At 36.9% G+C, this 18,166-nt stretch overlaps 1 protein-coding gene across 1 annotated transcript; it reads right to left on the bottom strand.

Annotated features, from left to right (window-relative positions):
- Nucleotides 1-1,460: 1,460 nt before the first annotated feature.
- On the bottom strand, nt 1,461-18,055 carry CISD2 (CDGSH iron sulfur domain 2). Its single transcript, XM_077882172.1, has 3 exons — nt 17,859-18,055; nt 3,643-3,857; nt 1,461-2,174 (listed from the first exon to the last, which is right to left on the bottom strand). Exons 1-3 carry the CDS (start codon nt 17,959-17,961, stop codon nt 2,085-2,087), a joined length of 408 nt encoding a protein of 135 aa, XP_077738298.1. The 5' UTR covers nt 17,962-18,055; the 3' UTR covers nt 1,461-2,084.
- Nucleotides 18,056-18,166: the final 111 nt, after the last annotated feature.

Genomic DNA, 18,166 nt, shown 5'->3' with positions numbered 1-18,166 from the left:
CCATCCCATGACAGTAATAGTGTTGTTTCTTAAAAGTTCTAGAAACCCAAGACTTGTATTTCAAGAGCTGTTATCTTCTGTTTTAACAATTCAGAAGCAGTTATTAGGTAACCATTTTTTAAAGTAGATAAATTCTGTGAATTTACAAGAGGAAGTGACAGCCATTAATAATGTTTACGTAAAGGGAGTCATTAAAATAACAGCTTGCTACCAGCCCTAGGCTTCTGAAAAATCTGCACAGGTAGGAAAATATTTGGACACAGCTCTTTACCATATTTCAAAAACTGAAAATGTGGGGAGCAAAAACTATTCTGAGAGTACAGTCCTTATACTTTTGGGGTATTAAAGTTACCTTTTATGAGATAGTTTTCAAATCTTTATATAGTTTAGTTGACAAAATTTAAAGGTGATAATTTCATTTTAGTCTCCACATCTTTAGGAAATTTTAGCTTCTCCTGTGAAACCTAAGTATGGGAACCAGTAGAATACACATGTTGCTGTGTGGCAGTAAATATTTTAAAGAAAATATTTCATGACCGCAGACCATGGATATTCAAACTTTTGGTAAGGAAAATTTTTCCCAAAGCCCTATGATCAACTATGGAAAAATAATTGCTCCATCTGATAGTGAAGCCCCTTAAGAGTGTTTTTTTTTGTTTTTTTTTTTTTTTCCCGTAAGAGTGTTAAAGAGAAGGTTTTAGGAAAGAACACCCAGAGCCATAGTGACAGCAGTGGTATATTTCTACGTCTTTCCACACAGGGAGAGATTAACTATTTTATATATACACCTTGTAAAACTTCTCAAAACCACAACTATATTTCTAACCCGAACTTTAAAATTCCTGTTAGTCATGAGAGTCAAGATCACACAATAGAACCTACTGACATAATATGCAATAAATTACAAATGTACGTACTGGACTTAGTGCAATGTCCCATATGTACATGTGGTGACTATTAGCTTTGATTATTATTGGGAGAATTAAATGTTTGCCTCCTGTACCTTTTTTTTGTATATAAAAAAGACACAGTAAACTGACAGGATGTACCTTTAATAAACAGACTTAAGGACAGCTATTAATATAAGAACTGTAACATACAATAAAACTAAGTAGACCACGGCTAAAAAATTACACAAGTTTTAAAGATTCTCCAATAAGTTTATTTAGCAAACTTTCTTTATTTTATGTTTTATTGGATTATACTGTTATAAAGAGAAAAATGTATACGATTTTGAATCACTGAACCATTTATCATTTTATTTTTTTATTTGTTTAATTTTTTTTCCATTTATCATTTTAATATGAGTTCAGATATACTTTATTTCTAATTAACCTTCAAATTGCAGCAGCTCGTGAATTTAGTATAAGTATTCCTGCCATTCCATCCCACCCTGTCACTGAGTCAAAGAGTTCATGATACATGTACAAAACACACACCTAAAGAGACACAAACAAGCCTTTGTAAAGTAAACACATTTTTTTAATAATGTAAATAACTATTCCTTTTTGGAACTTTCTATATCCAGTTCATGTCTTTTCTGAAATTGGGATATTCACACTTTAATTAGACATAATGTTTATAAAGCAAAGCATTTATCTCTTTGAAAACTCAAGTAATTCTTGACAGCAATATTTTTCTTACTGATCTGAAAAGAACAGTGTGTGGAAGGCCAAAGAGGAAAAGTCACTTCAAATGATCAGAACAGAAGACTGAAAAATAATATGTTTAATGTAGGGAGAAAAAATTTAAGTGTAGATTCCATAGAAAATATTGATATTCAAAGGAAGAGCTTTGGACCCACTGCCAAAAACAGATTTTTCTCAGTTAATGAAAACCAAGACATTGTCTTTGAAGTAAGAATGAAAGGGTTGTACAATTTAATTTCTATATAAATGACCGTTTGAATACACAAAGTATCAAATATAAACAGTAGTGTAGAAGAAAATAAATTGGCAGAAATAATTACTCAACCAGTAGCAATAATTAAGACTACCATTTAAAAGATCTATACATAAAAAATGAAAAAATATTGTTATAGAATTTTACAGCACACAACTTAGTTCAATCCTAATTCATTACTATTATACTTCTTTCTTCTTCAGTATTAGTGGGCCCACATTATCTCCTGTCAATTCATTGTGTTTATTATGTGAACCATCACAGGCAGGAAACTAGAAAGGAAAAAGAATTACAAGTGTTATTTTAAAAATGATTCAGTAAGTAGGAATATTTGTGAAATGCTCTTACAAGGAAGTATATAACTTTGAAGAAAAAATGATCAGATAGCTTTCCTGAGTAATGTATATTCTACATCTAACCTAACTACACTCCAATATCACAGCAAGTTTAATAATTTTAAATAGTTAATTTATTATTTGATATAGATTTTTTGGATTATTTTTGATTATTCCAAGAGTCAATAAAACAGGTTTAAAGGGCGATCAAAATAAGCTCTTGTTCTCTGTAGAGCTCCAAATTAGAACTCCTCTCTTCACTTATTTAAATTTGAAAAGAATGTACTGTTGAACCTTGAACAACAGGTTTGAACTGTATGGAACCATTTAACTGTGGATTTTTTTCAATAAACACAATACAGTACTGTAAATGAATTTTCTCTTCTTTATGGTTTTCTTACTAACAATTTTTTCTGTAGCTTACTTCATTGTAAGAATAATGTATGTAACACATCTAACATACAAAATAGTTGTTAACTGACCTCATGTCATCAGTAAGTCTTCTAGTCAACAGTAAGCAATTAAGTTTTGGGAGAACCAAAATATATTATCTCATGTTTTCCTACTATAAAACTCACACATACTGTATAGTTTTTGAAAAAATTTAAAATGCATATTTAGAAATTCACTCATAGATAACAATAATCCAGATTTTGAGATATTTTTTCCTATGCATTTTACTAAGTGTATTCCTTTTTTAAAAACAAAATTGGGATCAAACTGTACTGTGCTTTTCTTAGTAACTACATCATGCTCTCATGTCATTAAAATAGTCTTAAAAACATGATTTGTAATAGCTTCCTAACATCCCATAATTTATATTATACCATAATCATTCCCATTATCAGACACTTAGATTTCCAAAACTTTATTACAAAAAAAAGTTGTGATGAATGTTACTATATTAAAACTTCAAATAACCTATGATCATAGTACTAGAAAACAAATCTCACCAGCTACTTATAATACTTATCACTCCATACTTATTCCCACATTAAAAAACACCCATAATTATAGCTGCCATTTATTAGCTCGTCTGTATATAAGGTACTGTACATACATCTCACTACATCCTAAAAAATGTGTATGATATTGACATATTATTAAAAAAAAAAAAAAACCCTGAACATCAGAGATTAAAGATTAAGAAACCTGCCTAACCAAAGTCACACTATAAGTGGCGGACATCAGCTTTGAAGCATAAGATTTCTATCTTTCCTTGCACTGCTGTAACTTTTCTCATGTAGGTAAGTATCCAACATAAAATGCAAACTTTAACTTAGGAATATAAATTTTCAGTACTGAATACTGCGGAAAAATCATTCATCTCAAAGAACCTCAAAACTGGGACTTAAGAACAACTTTAACTGCACAATTTTAGAATACGTGCAAGCATATATCTTACCGTCTTAGAACGCCAACACCTACAGTAAGCTGCTTTAGTGAGACACAAATCTTCAATGTTTATTTCATTCACCACTTTGGGATTTTCCTTTTGTATTTTAAGATTAATCAAGCTATCCTTCTGTTGTTTTTTCTTCGGGAGGAATGGACGAATTGCAAGGTAGCCAAGTAGTGCAAGTACACCGAGGAAAGGCAGTAACCGAAGCCATTCTGAAACTGAACATGTACAGATTTAACAGTACTCTCTTAATAGAGCTCAAACAGCACATGTCGTCCTTGGGTTTATCCTTCACTTGTTCTTTACTTCTCATGTTAATCTCTTACCTAACTTATCTATAACATAACACTATGAATAAATAACACAATCAAGCTACCTATATCTGAGACCACTTTGTTTTATTTGTGGGCTAACTTAAGACTTGTAAAACTGGAACACAAAACTTTGAGAAATAGATCCTGTGTCAAATATCCTATTTTACTATCCTCACACTAAGTATATTGAACTTCGTTCTTATTTCAAGAGTAATGATCACCATTACAAAGTTCAATGTGTGACATATTTTATAGGTTTAGAAAGCATTTCCGCCATGTCTAAAATCATACAACAGGGGATGCCAGGGTGGCTCCGTGGTGGAGCATCTGCCTTTGGCTCAGGTCGTGATCCTGGGATCTGGTATCGAGTCCCACATCAGGCTACCTGTGAGGAGCCTGCTTCTCCCTCTGCCTATGTCTCTGCCTCTCTCTCTCAGTCTGTGTCTCTCATGAATAAATAAATAAATCTTTAAAAAAATAAATAACACAGCTTAAAAGAGTTAAAGTACAGTTGTACTCTTAGCATAGTCCATTGTTAACATTCATTAGCATGCCTTGGCACATAATCTTTAGTTTTTCTTTTTCTTGACTATGCTATTTCTACATAGTGCTTAGCAAGATATCAGTTAAGTACTCAGTGAAGATTGTCAAATGATAACATTAAGGATTCAGATAACAGATAACAGATAACAGATAACAGAAAGGATTCTCTACAGAGCCCCACAGAGTCACAGCACTAGCCAGAATTTACTGACTGCATGCTGAAATGTTTATCTTGGTTTCCTTATGTATTTGTCTTCATAGACATAGGGACCATTTTATTTATTTATTTATATTCCCTAACCCCCCTGAGGCAGTATTTAGTATTCCCGAAGGCATTTAATGAACACTTAGGGAATAAGATGTATGTAATAATGAGAATTTTCAGTGTATGAAAATTTCAGTCTGTTCAGACAACATTTCTTTCGGAATCACTATGTCTTACAAGAATGTAAATTAAAGCATTGAAGACATGTTTTATCTGGAATCCTACATCAATGGTAAAATATTCATTTTTTGATATTCTGTTGTATGATATTTTTTTAAAAGATTTTATTTATTTGTTTATGAGAGACACACACACAGAGAAAGAGAGGTAGAGACACAGGCAGAGGGAGCAGCAGGCTCCATGCAGGGAGCCCTATGCAGGACTCGATCCTGGGTCTCCAGGATCACGCCCTGGGCTGAAGGTGGCACTCAACTGCTGAGCCACCCGGGCTGCCCTATTTTTATTTTTTAAAGATTTTATTTATTCATAAGAGACAGAGAGAGAGAGAGAGAGAGAGGCGGAGACACAGGCAGAGGGAGAAGCAGGCTCCATGCAGGGAGCCCGATGTGGGGCTTGATCCCAGGTCTCCAGGATCACGCCCCGAGCTGAAGGCAATCACTGAACCACACAGGCATCCCCGTATTTAAAATTTTATCTGCTCTCTTCTTGGTAAAACTACTTCCCAGAGATCATTGTTCTACCATGCAAGTATTAAAAGACTGGCTTAATACAAACTCTTCCAAAATGCAGGAAGCCCGATGCGGGACTCGATCCTGGGACCCCAGGACCACGCCCTGGGCGTCAGGCAGGCACTAAACCTCTGAGCCACCCTGGGATCCCCCAAAATGAAACTATTTTTGATACAACACCAAGCCAAAGGTTTGTTATTAGCTCTAAATGAAACAACCTATTTATATACTCTATGTATAGAACCTGCAAGAGTGCCTAGCACAGAGAAGATACATAATAAATGATAACATTTATTACTAGATTAGGGAGGTTGGTAGCAACTCCTTGCAAACTTAACTTGATAACAGTATATAGTTGAAATCTTTGGGAATATGACAATGTTAGTTGCCAGAATGAAGCTCTGTAAGGACAAGGACTTTGTCATGTTGGCTGTTCTATTCTCATAATCGAAGTGGAGATACTTCATATAGATTCTTTTAATGAACTAAAGTTCTGGAAATGAACTGTTTCTCCAGGAGAAGGGGGTCTGCCTATGGATCAGTTGTCCAATATAGGAGCCACTAGCCACACTGCTTTGATTTGTACCTCGGATTTTGTTTTAAACAAGTATGGTAAGATGACAGATGAGACAACTGAGTTGAAAGTAAAGTTTATTGTTTGTAATTCCCAAGAGGGGGTACACCATGCTACACAGGACCACGGAGGGAAGTACCAGCTTTGGTCAGGAGGAAGGGAAGAGGAAAGCACCAGCACAAATCTTTACTGTGGTTTCCATCAAAAAGGCAAAGGAATAATTTCTGTGGGCTCTGGGCTATAGGGATAGTCTGCAGTTGTCTAGTACTTAGCCCCGGTGATTAGGGCAGGAGGAATACAGGCATGGTATGTGAGAGTAACATAAAGGTGATGGTTGGTTTGCATATGAAAAGTGAGTTCACAGGCAAGTTGTTTACTATGTCTAGGAATTAGCTACTCCTGGGAAGGTGCAGATTCTTCTTGGCCCCAAAGTGTCAAAGCACCATAAAATATAGAAAATAAAAAACATGATTAATACACATATACAGCTATTTACTTATAAAATTCAAAATTGAATTTCCAAGACAAACTAGTCACATATCACCAGCTCAACAGCGACATATGACTAGTGGCTACCATATCTGACAGCCCAGAGAACACTTCCATCATGTTTTTTGGGTGGCACTGCTACAGACCATTATTTCAATAACATCTCTGTAGTATGGCATAGCTGCTTTGACAGCTTCAGCACCCATCTCTTAACGTACCTGAAGGCACCCAAAGCTACCACCTACTAGCTGCCTTCCAGTGTTCTTTGCAAAGGTATTCCTTCTGTCTTTCTACCTCTAGTCTATTGGATTAATTTGTGTACACCCTTTAAGATTAGGGTCAAATATTGCTTTCTCCAAAATCCTTCCTTGATATAACAAAGCAAAATCGATCACTTTTACTTCCAAGCCCTTTTTCCTCGTTTATCACTCTACTGTCATCTGCTTATAAATTTGACTCATAAGCCTATAAGAAAAGGAGCTACATATCACTCTCCCTAGAGCAAAGTAGATACCTCCAAGGTGTTTTATGAATGACTTAAATAAACGAATGCCGAGCATAAGCGTCAGTCCCTTTCTCAATCACCACAGAGTACTATGACTATTGATTTACACTTATCTTCTAGATCAGGCAATGAATGTCTGACATTGCTATTGACCCCAACACCTAGTAAAATATTTTGTAGTAGTTATTCAATAAATATTTATTAAATGTAGAGTAACTTTAAGTATTATTCTATATTACAAAGTTTAAAAATCATGAAAGGTTAAATGAGTCCAAGTCAAAAAGTAAATAAATAGGAATTTAAAGTTGAAAAACTTCACTTAGATTCCTAAGTTCAATGATTCCTAAGTTTAACATTTCCTGTCTGAGCCCACAAATCTCAGGGAATAAAAGGCATTAATACTTTAAAAAATCTACCTCAGAAAATGTTCATTTGACATAATTCCTTGATAAAACATTACTCTGTGGTAATATGGTCATAAAAAATACTATTATCTCCTATAACAAAGTAATAATTGATACAACAGTCTGAGTGCAATTTACTTTTTGAAAGTGATAAACTTCAATTTAAGTATAGAAAAGCTTTATAAAAAAATAATACAGCCTATGAAGCTTAATTAAATCACTTTAAATATATTTATTAAGGTTGATTTTTAATGAACAAGTATGGAATACAGAAAAATCAAACAAATTTACAAAAAAATTTAAGAACAGCTATCTCCTATGAACCTGTATGATATATGCTGAGCTATTACAGATACTTTAGATACTATGAAGGGAAAACTATTACGTCCTAATTATTAGGTATAATATATGTTTTGTACAGTATATATTTTTTAATGCTTAGGATTATCAAAAATAGAATTTTTTTACAAAATTTAGAAAAGTATAAAAAATAACTTTTAATCTTATCAGTCAAGAGTTGGTAACACATTTTACTTTTTTTACTTTTTTTTTTTTTTTTTTTTGCTCTATACCAAAACTAAGACCATGTTGTATACACAGTCCTTTCACTTTATTATCAGGGACATTTGGAAACATGAATTTTAATGGCTACATCCATCCATTTTGTCCCCACAATCACAATCTAGGATCTATAAAAGCAAAGGTCTTATTTGTCTTGGTCACCACTGTATTCTCAAATACTGCTTGGTTCAATTTATTTTATTCTATATTGAGTCATAATTACAGTTCAGCCTGTTGAGCTTTGAGGTAAGTGTTAAATTTGATGAGTTTTTGAACTATATAGACTTATAAACACCACCTAAAGCAAGATACAGGGTATTTCCACCATTCTAAAAAATTTGATCTTTTTATAAGCCCCTTTCTGAGTTCTCTCACCAATTTAAGTACTTAATAGATGTTACTGAATTAAGAAAACTGATCTCTTTGCTATGCTTAAACCATCTGGTTTTAATTTTTTACTATATAATAACCCATGATGTCGAGACAATGTGGTAACGCAAGTGTAGCAGCTTTCTTGTTTGTCTCTATGTACCCAGTACTCAGTACAGTGCCTGGCACAAGAGCAGGATTTCAATACATAACTAATTCATAGTTTAGCTGTTGTATAAATCCAGATTCTCATATACTCAGAATCAGGTTTCTTTGGTCTGTACAACAGGAACAACATCATTTACTCATAAATACTCACAATATCCTAAATATTGCACTAGGTGCTGGGGATCCAGGCTGATGGATAAGGAAGGTCCCTGTTCTCATAGGTAGGGTATATATTTTAGAGAAGATAACCACAAACAAGTAAACAAATAAGCATGAATATTTTAGACTATAATAAGAGCTATGAAGAAAACAAACAAGATGATATAAGAAAATAAAGACTATCTTAGAGGCAAAGCAGTAGGCTGACTGCAACTTTAAGAAAGGGAGACAGGAAGGAAAAAAATTTCTTTAAGCCAAGATCTAAAAGAAAGAAAAGCTAACGGCTCCAAAAGACTTGAGAAAAGAACTTTCAAAGCACAAGGAAGAGTACATGTAAAGAAACTTCCAACTTCATAGAACTGCTGGGAGGAATGAATGAATGAAGTTGGAAACCACTCTGTAAAAACTATTGAGCACTGGGAAAGGAAGCTACTAATGCATTCTGCCCCAAAACTAGTTATGTAAATATCTGTCTCCTCACCCACTATCCTCTAACAGAGACTGACACAAACCAAGACTTCAATGAATTTTAACTGAAGTGAGTCTGTACTCATTAAACTGATATTTAAAGTGACTCCTGTTAGATATGCATATATTTGCCTTTGTTCAAGGCTTACAAATGATAACAGTGTAAGTTAACAGGTAAGAATTCTGTTTAAATGCACCCAAAATCATAAGATACCTAGGAATAAACCTAACCAAAGAGGTAAAGGATCTATGCCCTAAAAACTATAGAACACTTCTGAAAGAAATTGAGGAAGACACAAAGAGATGGAAAAATATTCCATGCTCATGGATTGGCAGAATTAATATTGTGAAAATGTCAATGTTACCCAGGGCAATTTACACGTTTAATGCAATCCCTATCAAAATACCATGGACTTTCTTCAGAGAGTTAGAACAAATTATTTTAAGATTTGTGTGGAAGCAGAAAAGACCCCGAATAGCCAGGAGAATTTTAAAAAAGAAAACCATATCTGGGGGCATCACAATGCCAGATTTCAGGTTGTACTACAATGCTGTGGTCATCAAGACAGTGTGGTACTGACACAAAAACAGACACATAGATCAATGGAACAGAATAGAGAACCCAGAAGTGGACCCTGAACTTAATGGTCAAATAATACTCGATAAAGGAGGAAAGACTATCCATTGGAAGAAAGACAGTCTCTTCAATAAATGGTGCTGGGAAAATTGGACATCCACATGCAGAAGAATGAAACTAGACCACTCTCTTTCACCATACACAAAGATAAACTCAAAATGGATGAAAGATCTAAATGTGAGACAAGAGTCCATCAAAATCCTAGAGGAGAACACAGGCAACACCCTTTTTGAACTTGCCCACAGTAACTTCTTGCAAGATACATCCACGAAGGCAAAAGAACAAAAGCAAAAATGAACTATTGGGACTTCATCAAGATAAGAAGCTTTTGCCCAGCAAAGGATACAGTCAACAAAACTAAAAGACAACCTACGGCTAGTTTCCAAGATCTATAAAGAACTTATTAAACTCAACAGCAAAGAAACAAACAATCCAATCATGAAATGGGCAAAAGACATGAACAGAGATCTCACAGAGGAAGACATAGACATGGCCAACACGCACAGGAGAAAATGCTCTGCATCACTTGCCATCAGGGAAATACAAATCAAAACCACAATGAGATACCACCTCACACCAGCGAGAATGGGGAGAATTAACAAGGCAGGAAACCACAAATGTTGGAAAGGATGCGGAGAAAAGGGAACCCTCTTACACTGTTGGTGGGAATGTGAACTGGTGCAGCCACTCTGGAAAACTGTGTGGAGGTTCCTCAAAGAGTTAAAAATAGACCTGCCCTATGACCCAGCAATTGCACTGTTGGGGATTTACCCCAAAGATTCAGATGCAATGAAACGCCTGGACACCTGCACTCCGATGTTTATAGCAGCAATGTCCACAATAGCCAAACTGTGGAAGGAGCCTTGGTGTCCATCGAAAGATGAATGGATAAAGAAGATGTGGTTTATGTATACAATGGAATATTACTCAGCCATTAGAAACGACAAATACCCACCATTTGCTTCAACGTGGATGGAACTGGAGGGTATTATGCTGAGTGAAGTCAATCGGAGAAGGACAAACATTATATGTTCTCATTCATTTGGGGAATATAAATAATAGTGAAAGGGAATATAAGGGAAGGGAGAAGAAATGTGTGGGAAATATCAGAAAGGGAGACAGAACATAAAGACTCCTAACTCTGGGAAACGAACTAGGGTGGTGGAAGGGGAGGAGGGCGGGGGGTGGGGGTGAATGGGTGATGGGCACTGAGGGGGGTACTTGACGGGATGATCACTGTGTGTTATTCTGTATGTTGGTAAATTGAACACCAATAAAAAATAAATTAAAAAAAAAAGAATTCTGTTTAAACTAAGAAAAAAACTTTAAGCACCCTCAGGAAATATAAAACCCCACAGACAGATTAGGTGATATGACATGTGAAGATACAAAAATTACAAGACACAGTCCCACTCCAAAGAAGCTTTTCATCCAGTATGGAATACAGTTCTATAAAAAAGGATTACAGTACTGTATAATATGTGTAATTATAAATAAGCAATACAGAAAAAGACATGATTAACTCCGCAGGGATGAGCAGACTAGAGAATCTGGCACCTAACCAGGTTTCTGAAAGATGAGTAAGAGTATAGGAGTCCACAGGCTTATGGGAGGAGGGACTACATTTCACACAGAAGAAACAGGATAGGCAAAAGCAAAGAGATATGAGGTGCATGAAAAGTTTAAGGAAGTAAGCACCACAATACTGTTGGAATGATGAAATAGGAGAGGAATTGTAGAGGTGGTCAGGTCCCAGATGATAAAAATTAACAAGTAAGTAAAATCTATTTGGTACATAAAAGGGAACTATTGATATATCTGAATACTAATATAAATGGAAAACTTCATTTATGAAATCAGATGGAATTATGGTATCAGATGGAAGATGGACTGGTAGAGAGACAGAGGGAAGAGCAGAGAGGGCCACTAGTTGGAGGACAAGATGCAAGACAATCGGTTAGAAAGCCACTGAAATAATCCCCCCTCCGCCCCCGCAAAATAATGGAAACTTAAACTAAGGCAGCGGCCATTAAAGAGGACAAATGTATCCCCTAAAACTGCATGAAGAGAAGATAGTCTAGAGAGAGAGAGGTAGAGACACAGGCAGAGGGAGAAGCAGGCTCCATGTGGGGAGCCTGATGTGGGACTTGATCCCGGGACTCCAGGATCATGCCCTGAGCCAAAGGCAGATGCTCAACTGCTGAGCCACCCAGGCATCCCTAGAGGAGATAGTCTGATGCTTTCACTGGGAACAAAGTGATAAATCTTCATTGCCTTAAAACTTAAGAACCACTAACTTAGGTAGTAAGATCAACAGGATTGGGTGAGTGATCAAGTAGGGAGTATCAGGTAAATGGTGGAAGTGAGGCTCCTTCATGATTCCCAGATTTCTGGTTTTATTATCTGGATGGATGGAGATACTGGTCTGTAATCTAAAAACAAACCAAAACAGAACGTAAGAAGAGCAGTTTTAAGCAGGAAAAGACCAGTGTTGTGTTGTAGAAGAAAGGAAAAATATGAGGTGTTGACATCCTTAAAGAGTGTAAGGGAGAAACTAAAGGCCAACATTTACCAGCAAAAAAATTAGAGATACTGCTGGATTTCACAAGTCACAGCTTTCTTTAAGACAGAGTGAAATAGACCAGTGTAGAGGCTGCTCTGCAGATCCTAAAAGATGCCAACTCCCCCTGCTCCCTCATCCCAGAAAGACAAGGAAAAAGAGAAAAGATATCACTGAGAGAGCTACCGGCAGGGGAAGTGCCTTCCTCAGGGACAGCTTTGTTTCATTTAGGGCAGGAAGGTGCATCTATGAAAAATTATGAAGTAGACAAGCCAGGAGTAGAAGATAACAGTGTGAGAGATCAAGGTTTGGGGGGGAGTGGGGGGGGCAGATGTAGGTATTTTGGGCTGTAATTAAGTCAAGTACAGGGAACTGGCTGACCTCACTAAAAAGGCACCCAGTTAGTTAGGCAGCATTTTGCTTATTCATTTGAATGTAAAAGGCTTGAATTTCCTTAAATTTTTCCTTTATTTCAAATTTTTCACTTCAGAAAGACCTTCTTCCTCCATCAGTGAAGTGTTCCTACTTCCATTTTTAAAAAAACACCTAAGTTTTCTAAGTTAAAATAAAAAATCAGACCACATTTATACTAAAATACCATGCAGGGTTCTAAATGTGTTTTGTAATATTCTACTTCCCACTGTTAAGATAAACAGACTAAGAAGGTTGAGTGAAAGAACCAGTACCACCAGAGAAACAAAATCTACATAGAAAAGAACATTTCAAAACAACCTGAGTAGCAAGCAATCTTAATATAAATTTTTCCAAAGTTCAGACATTATTAAAAGTATCTCCTCAGAGAAACAGAATTCAGCTTAAGACAGGGCAGATTCAAATAGCTACCTACCACACTTACTCCTGACCAAGATATATAAACAAAGACTATGATAAAGACATTTGTAAAAAGTACATATAGACACACATGGATCTCAAAGAGGAGTTCTATCCTAAGAAACTAGGGTAGTCTTTTTTGCCTTCTCAAAAGCTGGCATATAATGATACCATAAAATAATATTGGGAACTTGGTTCCTGGTAATAACATATTTTCTTGTGTATGATTTCCAGGTAAGATACAGAAATGATTTCTATTTCTGAATTGTAAAAAGAGAAAGTAAAATATTTCCAATGGATGGTTTTGCTATTACCACTTAAACTGTTCTCCACAAAGGCTACTATAATCTTTAATTCTTTAATTACACTGACTTTTATATATGGTTGGTTTAACTAGGAAGAGGGAAAAAACTTTTATAACTTATAGGAACTATGTAACTATTTCACCAAATTCACAAAAACAGTTTAAAATAAAATTCTTTGATCTTTTAGAAATAGTCTCTTAAAAAAAAAAAAAAAGAAATAGTCTCTATTATTTACATATTAATAAATGCAACTTTCTGGGTTTGAACTTAATTTCTTATACATCCCTACTAAGAAAAGTCACCTTTTGTTCCATTTCTTTAAAAAAAAAAAATTCTGGTACATTTTACATACAATAAAATAAACAGAACTTAAGTGTTTAGCTCTGAGTTGTGACAATTAAATATATGCCAGTAGCCTCAAGTGAAAATGTAAAAACATGCAAAATACTCCCATCACCCAAGAAAGTATTCTCCTGTCCCTTTCTAGTCTATTCTCCCACCACTGATATTTATAACCAAAGCTTTTTCACTCAACATAAAGTTTTGGAGATTCATCTGTGGATCAGTAATTTATCTCTTTTTATTGCCAACCCATATTTCACAATGAATATACTACAATTTTTTTATCCACTCTCCTGTTGGTAGATATTTTGGTTGCTTCCACTTTGGGGCTATTATAAATAAAGCAGGTATGAACATGCTTGCATAAGTTTTCTTATGGATATAGGTTTTCAACCCTGTTCCACTTCTAAATTCTTCGTTCAGAATTGGCCCTTTCTGGATAAACAGAGCTAATGCCTTTAATCCTGTCAGCTCTGATGCGTCTGTGTTACTCTGGAAAAAATACTGATCATCTTCGGATTCACTGCTTTATCTTTAGGAGCAAAACCCTTATGTTTCAAAGAAGCAACCAGGGTCAAGGAGGGAAGAGCTATTATATTTAAAGTTCCATAGCAAGCTTTTAAAACTACAAGTAAACTGTTTCTGACTTTTGAATAGGAAGATTTTGTTGTTCTATTTTAAAAGTTTACACAACAGGGAAAGCTTTGTTAAAGATCAAATTATTGGAATAGACTATACTTCAAAAGTGTGGAATCACACAAATTTATCTTAAAAGACTCACTGTTAAACATGTGACCTAAACAAAAATAGATAAGTTGTTTCTTTTTTTTTTTTTTTTTTAATTTTTATTTATTTATGATAGTCACAGAGAGAGAGAGAGAGGCGCAGAGACACAGGCAGAGGGAGAAGCAGGCTCCATGCACCAGGAGCCCGACGTGGGATTCGATCCCGGGTCTCCAGGATCGCGCCCTGGGCCAAAGGCAGGCGCCAAACCGCTGTGCCACCCAGGGATCCCGATAAGTTGTTTCTAATAGATAAGGACTGTCTGTAAATACTGTAAAGTGATTAAGGATCTCCAAGTGTTTACTAAGAATGCAGAGTCATCATGAGAGGGCCAATTACTTTACAAAAAACCGCTAGATCTAAATAGGGAAGAAAAAAAACAGGCAATAATAATGTAAGCTATAACTGTTCTAATTTTCACAAATAAAAAATGAAAACACTTTTGGTGTCCTAGACATTTTAAACAATTGCTGAAAAGTTATCTTCCAGGTTTTTGTTTCAACAAGTGTCTAAGTATGGATTCTAGAAGTAAATGTAATTATCTATTACAATCTACTCTGAAGGGAAGACTCAGAGTGGAAATTGGTTGGTAGAAATTTTCTTCCACAGTGCTCCAAAACAGATTCTTCAACTGTTATATTGTCATTGTCCATTTTTTCATACAGCAGTTATTACAAACATGCTAATACTTCCTAGCAAATAAACAATACAATGAGAAATAGAGTGTAGACACACCTAATGGAACTTAAATATATGTTTTTAAGACATTTATCAGAGTTGTCACTAGTTCTGAGAATCAGTCCTCAGTTTAAATATTTAACAGCTTTGAAGAGGAAGTTACTATATATTATTGATTTAAGGGAGAAAAGGTTTAGATTGAGTTTCCTTAATGTCTTTGATGGGAATTAAATATTTGTTGACAGTAGAAATCAAGAAAAAAAGCTTCTAAAAATCTAGTCACGAAATCATAGACATACCTTCTATCTGTTCCAACTACACTCTTATTTACAGAAAACTGAAATTAACATAAAACCAGCCACCATTAGAATCAATGCATAATTCAGATTTCACTGGGCTGGGGTGGGAGTTAAGAGGACTTCCTTCTTTCTTGACTTTAAAAACTTGTCAGTTAATTTGGGCAAAGTATTAATATAAGTTGGCAAATGGGAACAAATGTCACAAAATGATCACATTCTTTTGAGCTCCTATTGCCAGGTGGTATCGTTTTGGTGAATACATTCAAGTGCGTAATTCAAAGGAGGAAAAAATCTCCTAACAATTGGTTCAAGGCTACTTACCACTGAACAGTGTGAATAAAATACATATATACGCAAACATTGCAAATTTCCAACTGCAGGGGAATGGTTAGGCCTACAATGATGTTAATCTAAAATAGGATTATACAGTTGTTAGAAAAAAGATGAGGAACACATTAAAATATGTAAAGCACTAAAGCAAAAGCAATGATAAAGAGGAAAAAAGCATCACATTTTTATTTAACTGCAGAATATCTATTAGAATAATAGGATCAAAAGAGGATTTTGATGTTTATAAATACTTAACTTGAAACATTTTTCATTTTATGTTACTTTTATGCTGCTTCTGTTTACATGTTTCTTTTAATGTCAATTATTCAGTTACCATGCTTTCTATTCAATGACATGCTTCCTACCAAGCCATAATTCAAAGAATCTCTAGATTTGGAATGTCATCTAGTTCATCTCATTGAAATCTACTACCTGACTCTGCCTCTAAAATATATATACACACACACATATATATATGTGTGTGTGTGTGTATATATATATATATATACTCTTTTTTTTTTTATTAAAGATTTTTATTTTTTATTTATTTATTCATGAGAGGCAGAGAGAGAGGCAGAGACACAGAGACACAGGCAGAGGGAGAAGCAGGCTCCATGCAGCAAGCCCGACGTGGGACTCGATCCCGGGTCTCCAGGATCACACCCTGGGCTGAAGGCGGCGCTAAACCGCTGAGCCACCCGGGCTGCCCGTATATATATACTCTTAAAAAAGCAAAACCACCAAACAGAATGGAGGTGTGTGTTGGAGCTGAAATCCATCTCTAAATAATCTTCACTAATTTGGTCCTAGTTCTGTCTTTTGGTCTACAGAAAATAAAATTTCTTCTTCTTCCACCAGTAAGCCTTCCAAAAGCTGTGTTTTGTGTCAGCTACCATAGAACTCCACACTGCTCCAGGCTAATCAACCCTATTTATCTCAAAATTATCTTAAATTCATACTTCATTCCCTGACATTCAGGACAGAGGAGTTCAAAGTTTGCCGAATCGATATGGTCCCCCCCCCCCCCCCCCGCCATCCTAATCAGTCTCAATCTGGTTTACAAATACCCCATTCAAAACAAAACAAAACAAAACAAAACAAATATCCCACTCACACTATAACACTCAAAACCCAACATCATCTTCCAAGTGTTGACCACATTTAACGAAAAGAAAATTTTCGTCCTTTAGATATGAAATCCTGAGTTGTGGGTTCTTTGTGGGTTTTTTTGTTTTGTTTTGTGTGTGTGTGTTTTTTGTTTTTTGTTTTTGTAAAGGAGGGCTGTTAAATACAGAATGTCACATATGTTCATTAAATCGTCCTAGCTAGCCCCCGAACGCTCTCTGGAGAACTCCTGTTTCCTCAAGTTACCTTAACCACCGCTAGGCCCACAGTCAGGGAGTTGACCTCAAATGCCTCCGGGGCAGCGCAAGTCTTCCCTACGGGAACGGAGGTCACTCTCCGATGTGGTCACCGAACAAGACTGCCAGACAGCTCACTACGGCGTGTGTGTCTGCGTTTCTCTCCCCCACACACACACACACTCACACGCGATGGGTCAAACCCCGCCGAGAGCTCGGGACGTCTGATTCACAGCCCTCCGATACCGATGACTTATCCTACTCTAACATAAACAAGCACTCTGCGGCGAGCCAGTGTGATGAGAAGTCGCGGCCCGCACCCCGTCCTCCGTCACGGAAAGACACGCAAGAGCCGCTAACGCGAGGACCTGAGGTGGACTCCCGCGCGCCCCGCGGCGCCTGCGCCTGCATCTGCGCCTGCATCTGCGCCTGCGCGCGCCCCCGCCCTCCGCGCGCGGGGTCACAGGGTAACGCGCCGCTCGCCCAGCCCCGCCCCGCCCCTCGGCCCAGGGGATGTGAAGACCACCCCCGGCTCCCACCTGGGGAAACTTGCAAGGATGGGGACTCGCTGGAGGCGGGGGTTACCTGTGAGCCGGGCGAACCCGGTAATGCTCTCGGGCACAGGGAGCCGCTTTAGATACGCCGGGAGCTGCACCTTCACGATGCGGGCCACGCTCTCCAGCACCATCCTTGCCAGCAGCGTCCACTCCCCTCCCGCCTCGCGCCTCAGCTCCTCCCGCGCTTGCGCCCAGACGGGAAGCGGGGGCGGGCGGGCGGGCGTCGCGGCCTGGGTCCCGCGGCGGGCAGGAGGGGGCGGCGCCGGGGGCCCCCGGAGGAGTGGTTGACCTGCTGGGCGCCGATTGGCGGCGGGCGAGTGACGTGCGTGCGCCGCC

The sequence above is a fragment of the Canis aureus genome, chromosome 33 (assembly GCF_053574225.1).
Source record: "Canis aureus isolate CA01 chromosome 33, VMU_Caureus_v.1.0, whole genome shotgun sequence".
Classification (NCBI taxonomy): Eukaryota; Metazoa; Chordata; class Mammalia; order Carnivora; family Canidae; genus Canis; species Canis aureus.
The sequence above is the reverse complement of the archived record's forward strand: the minus strand, read 5'-3'. Positions and strand labels throughout refer to the sequence as shown.

Bases quoted from the DNA above. Each gene is read 5' to 3' on its own strand.
- CISD2 (XM_077882172.1), bottom strand. From the start codon at position 17,961: ATGGTGCTGGAGAGCGTGGCCCGCATCGTGAAGGTGCAGCTCCCGGCG. The intron at 3,858-17,858 runs GTAACCCCCGCC...GTACATGTTCAG, and splicing joins CGGGTTCGCCCGGCTCACAG to TTTCAGAATGGCTTCGGTTA. The intron at 2,175-3,642 runs GTAAGATATATG...TTTCCTTTCTAG, and splicing joins GGTGTTGGCGTTCTAAGACG to TTTCCTGCCTGTGATGGTTC.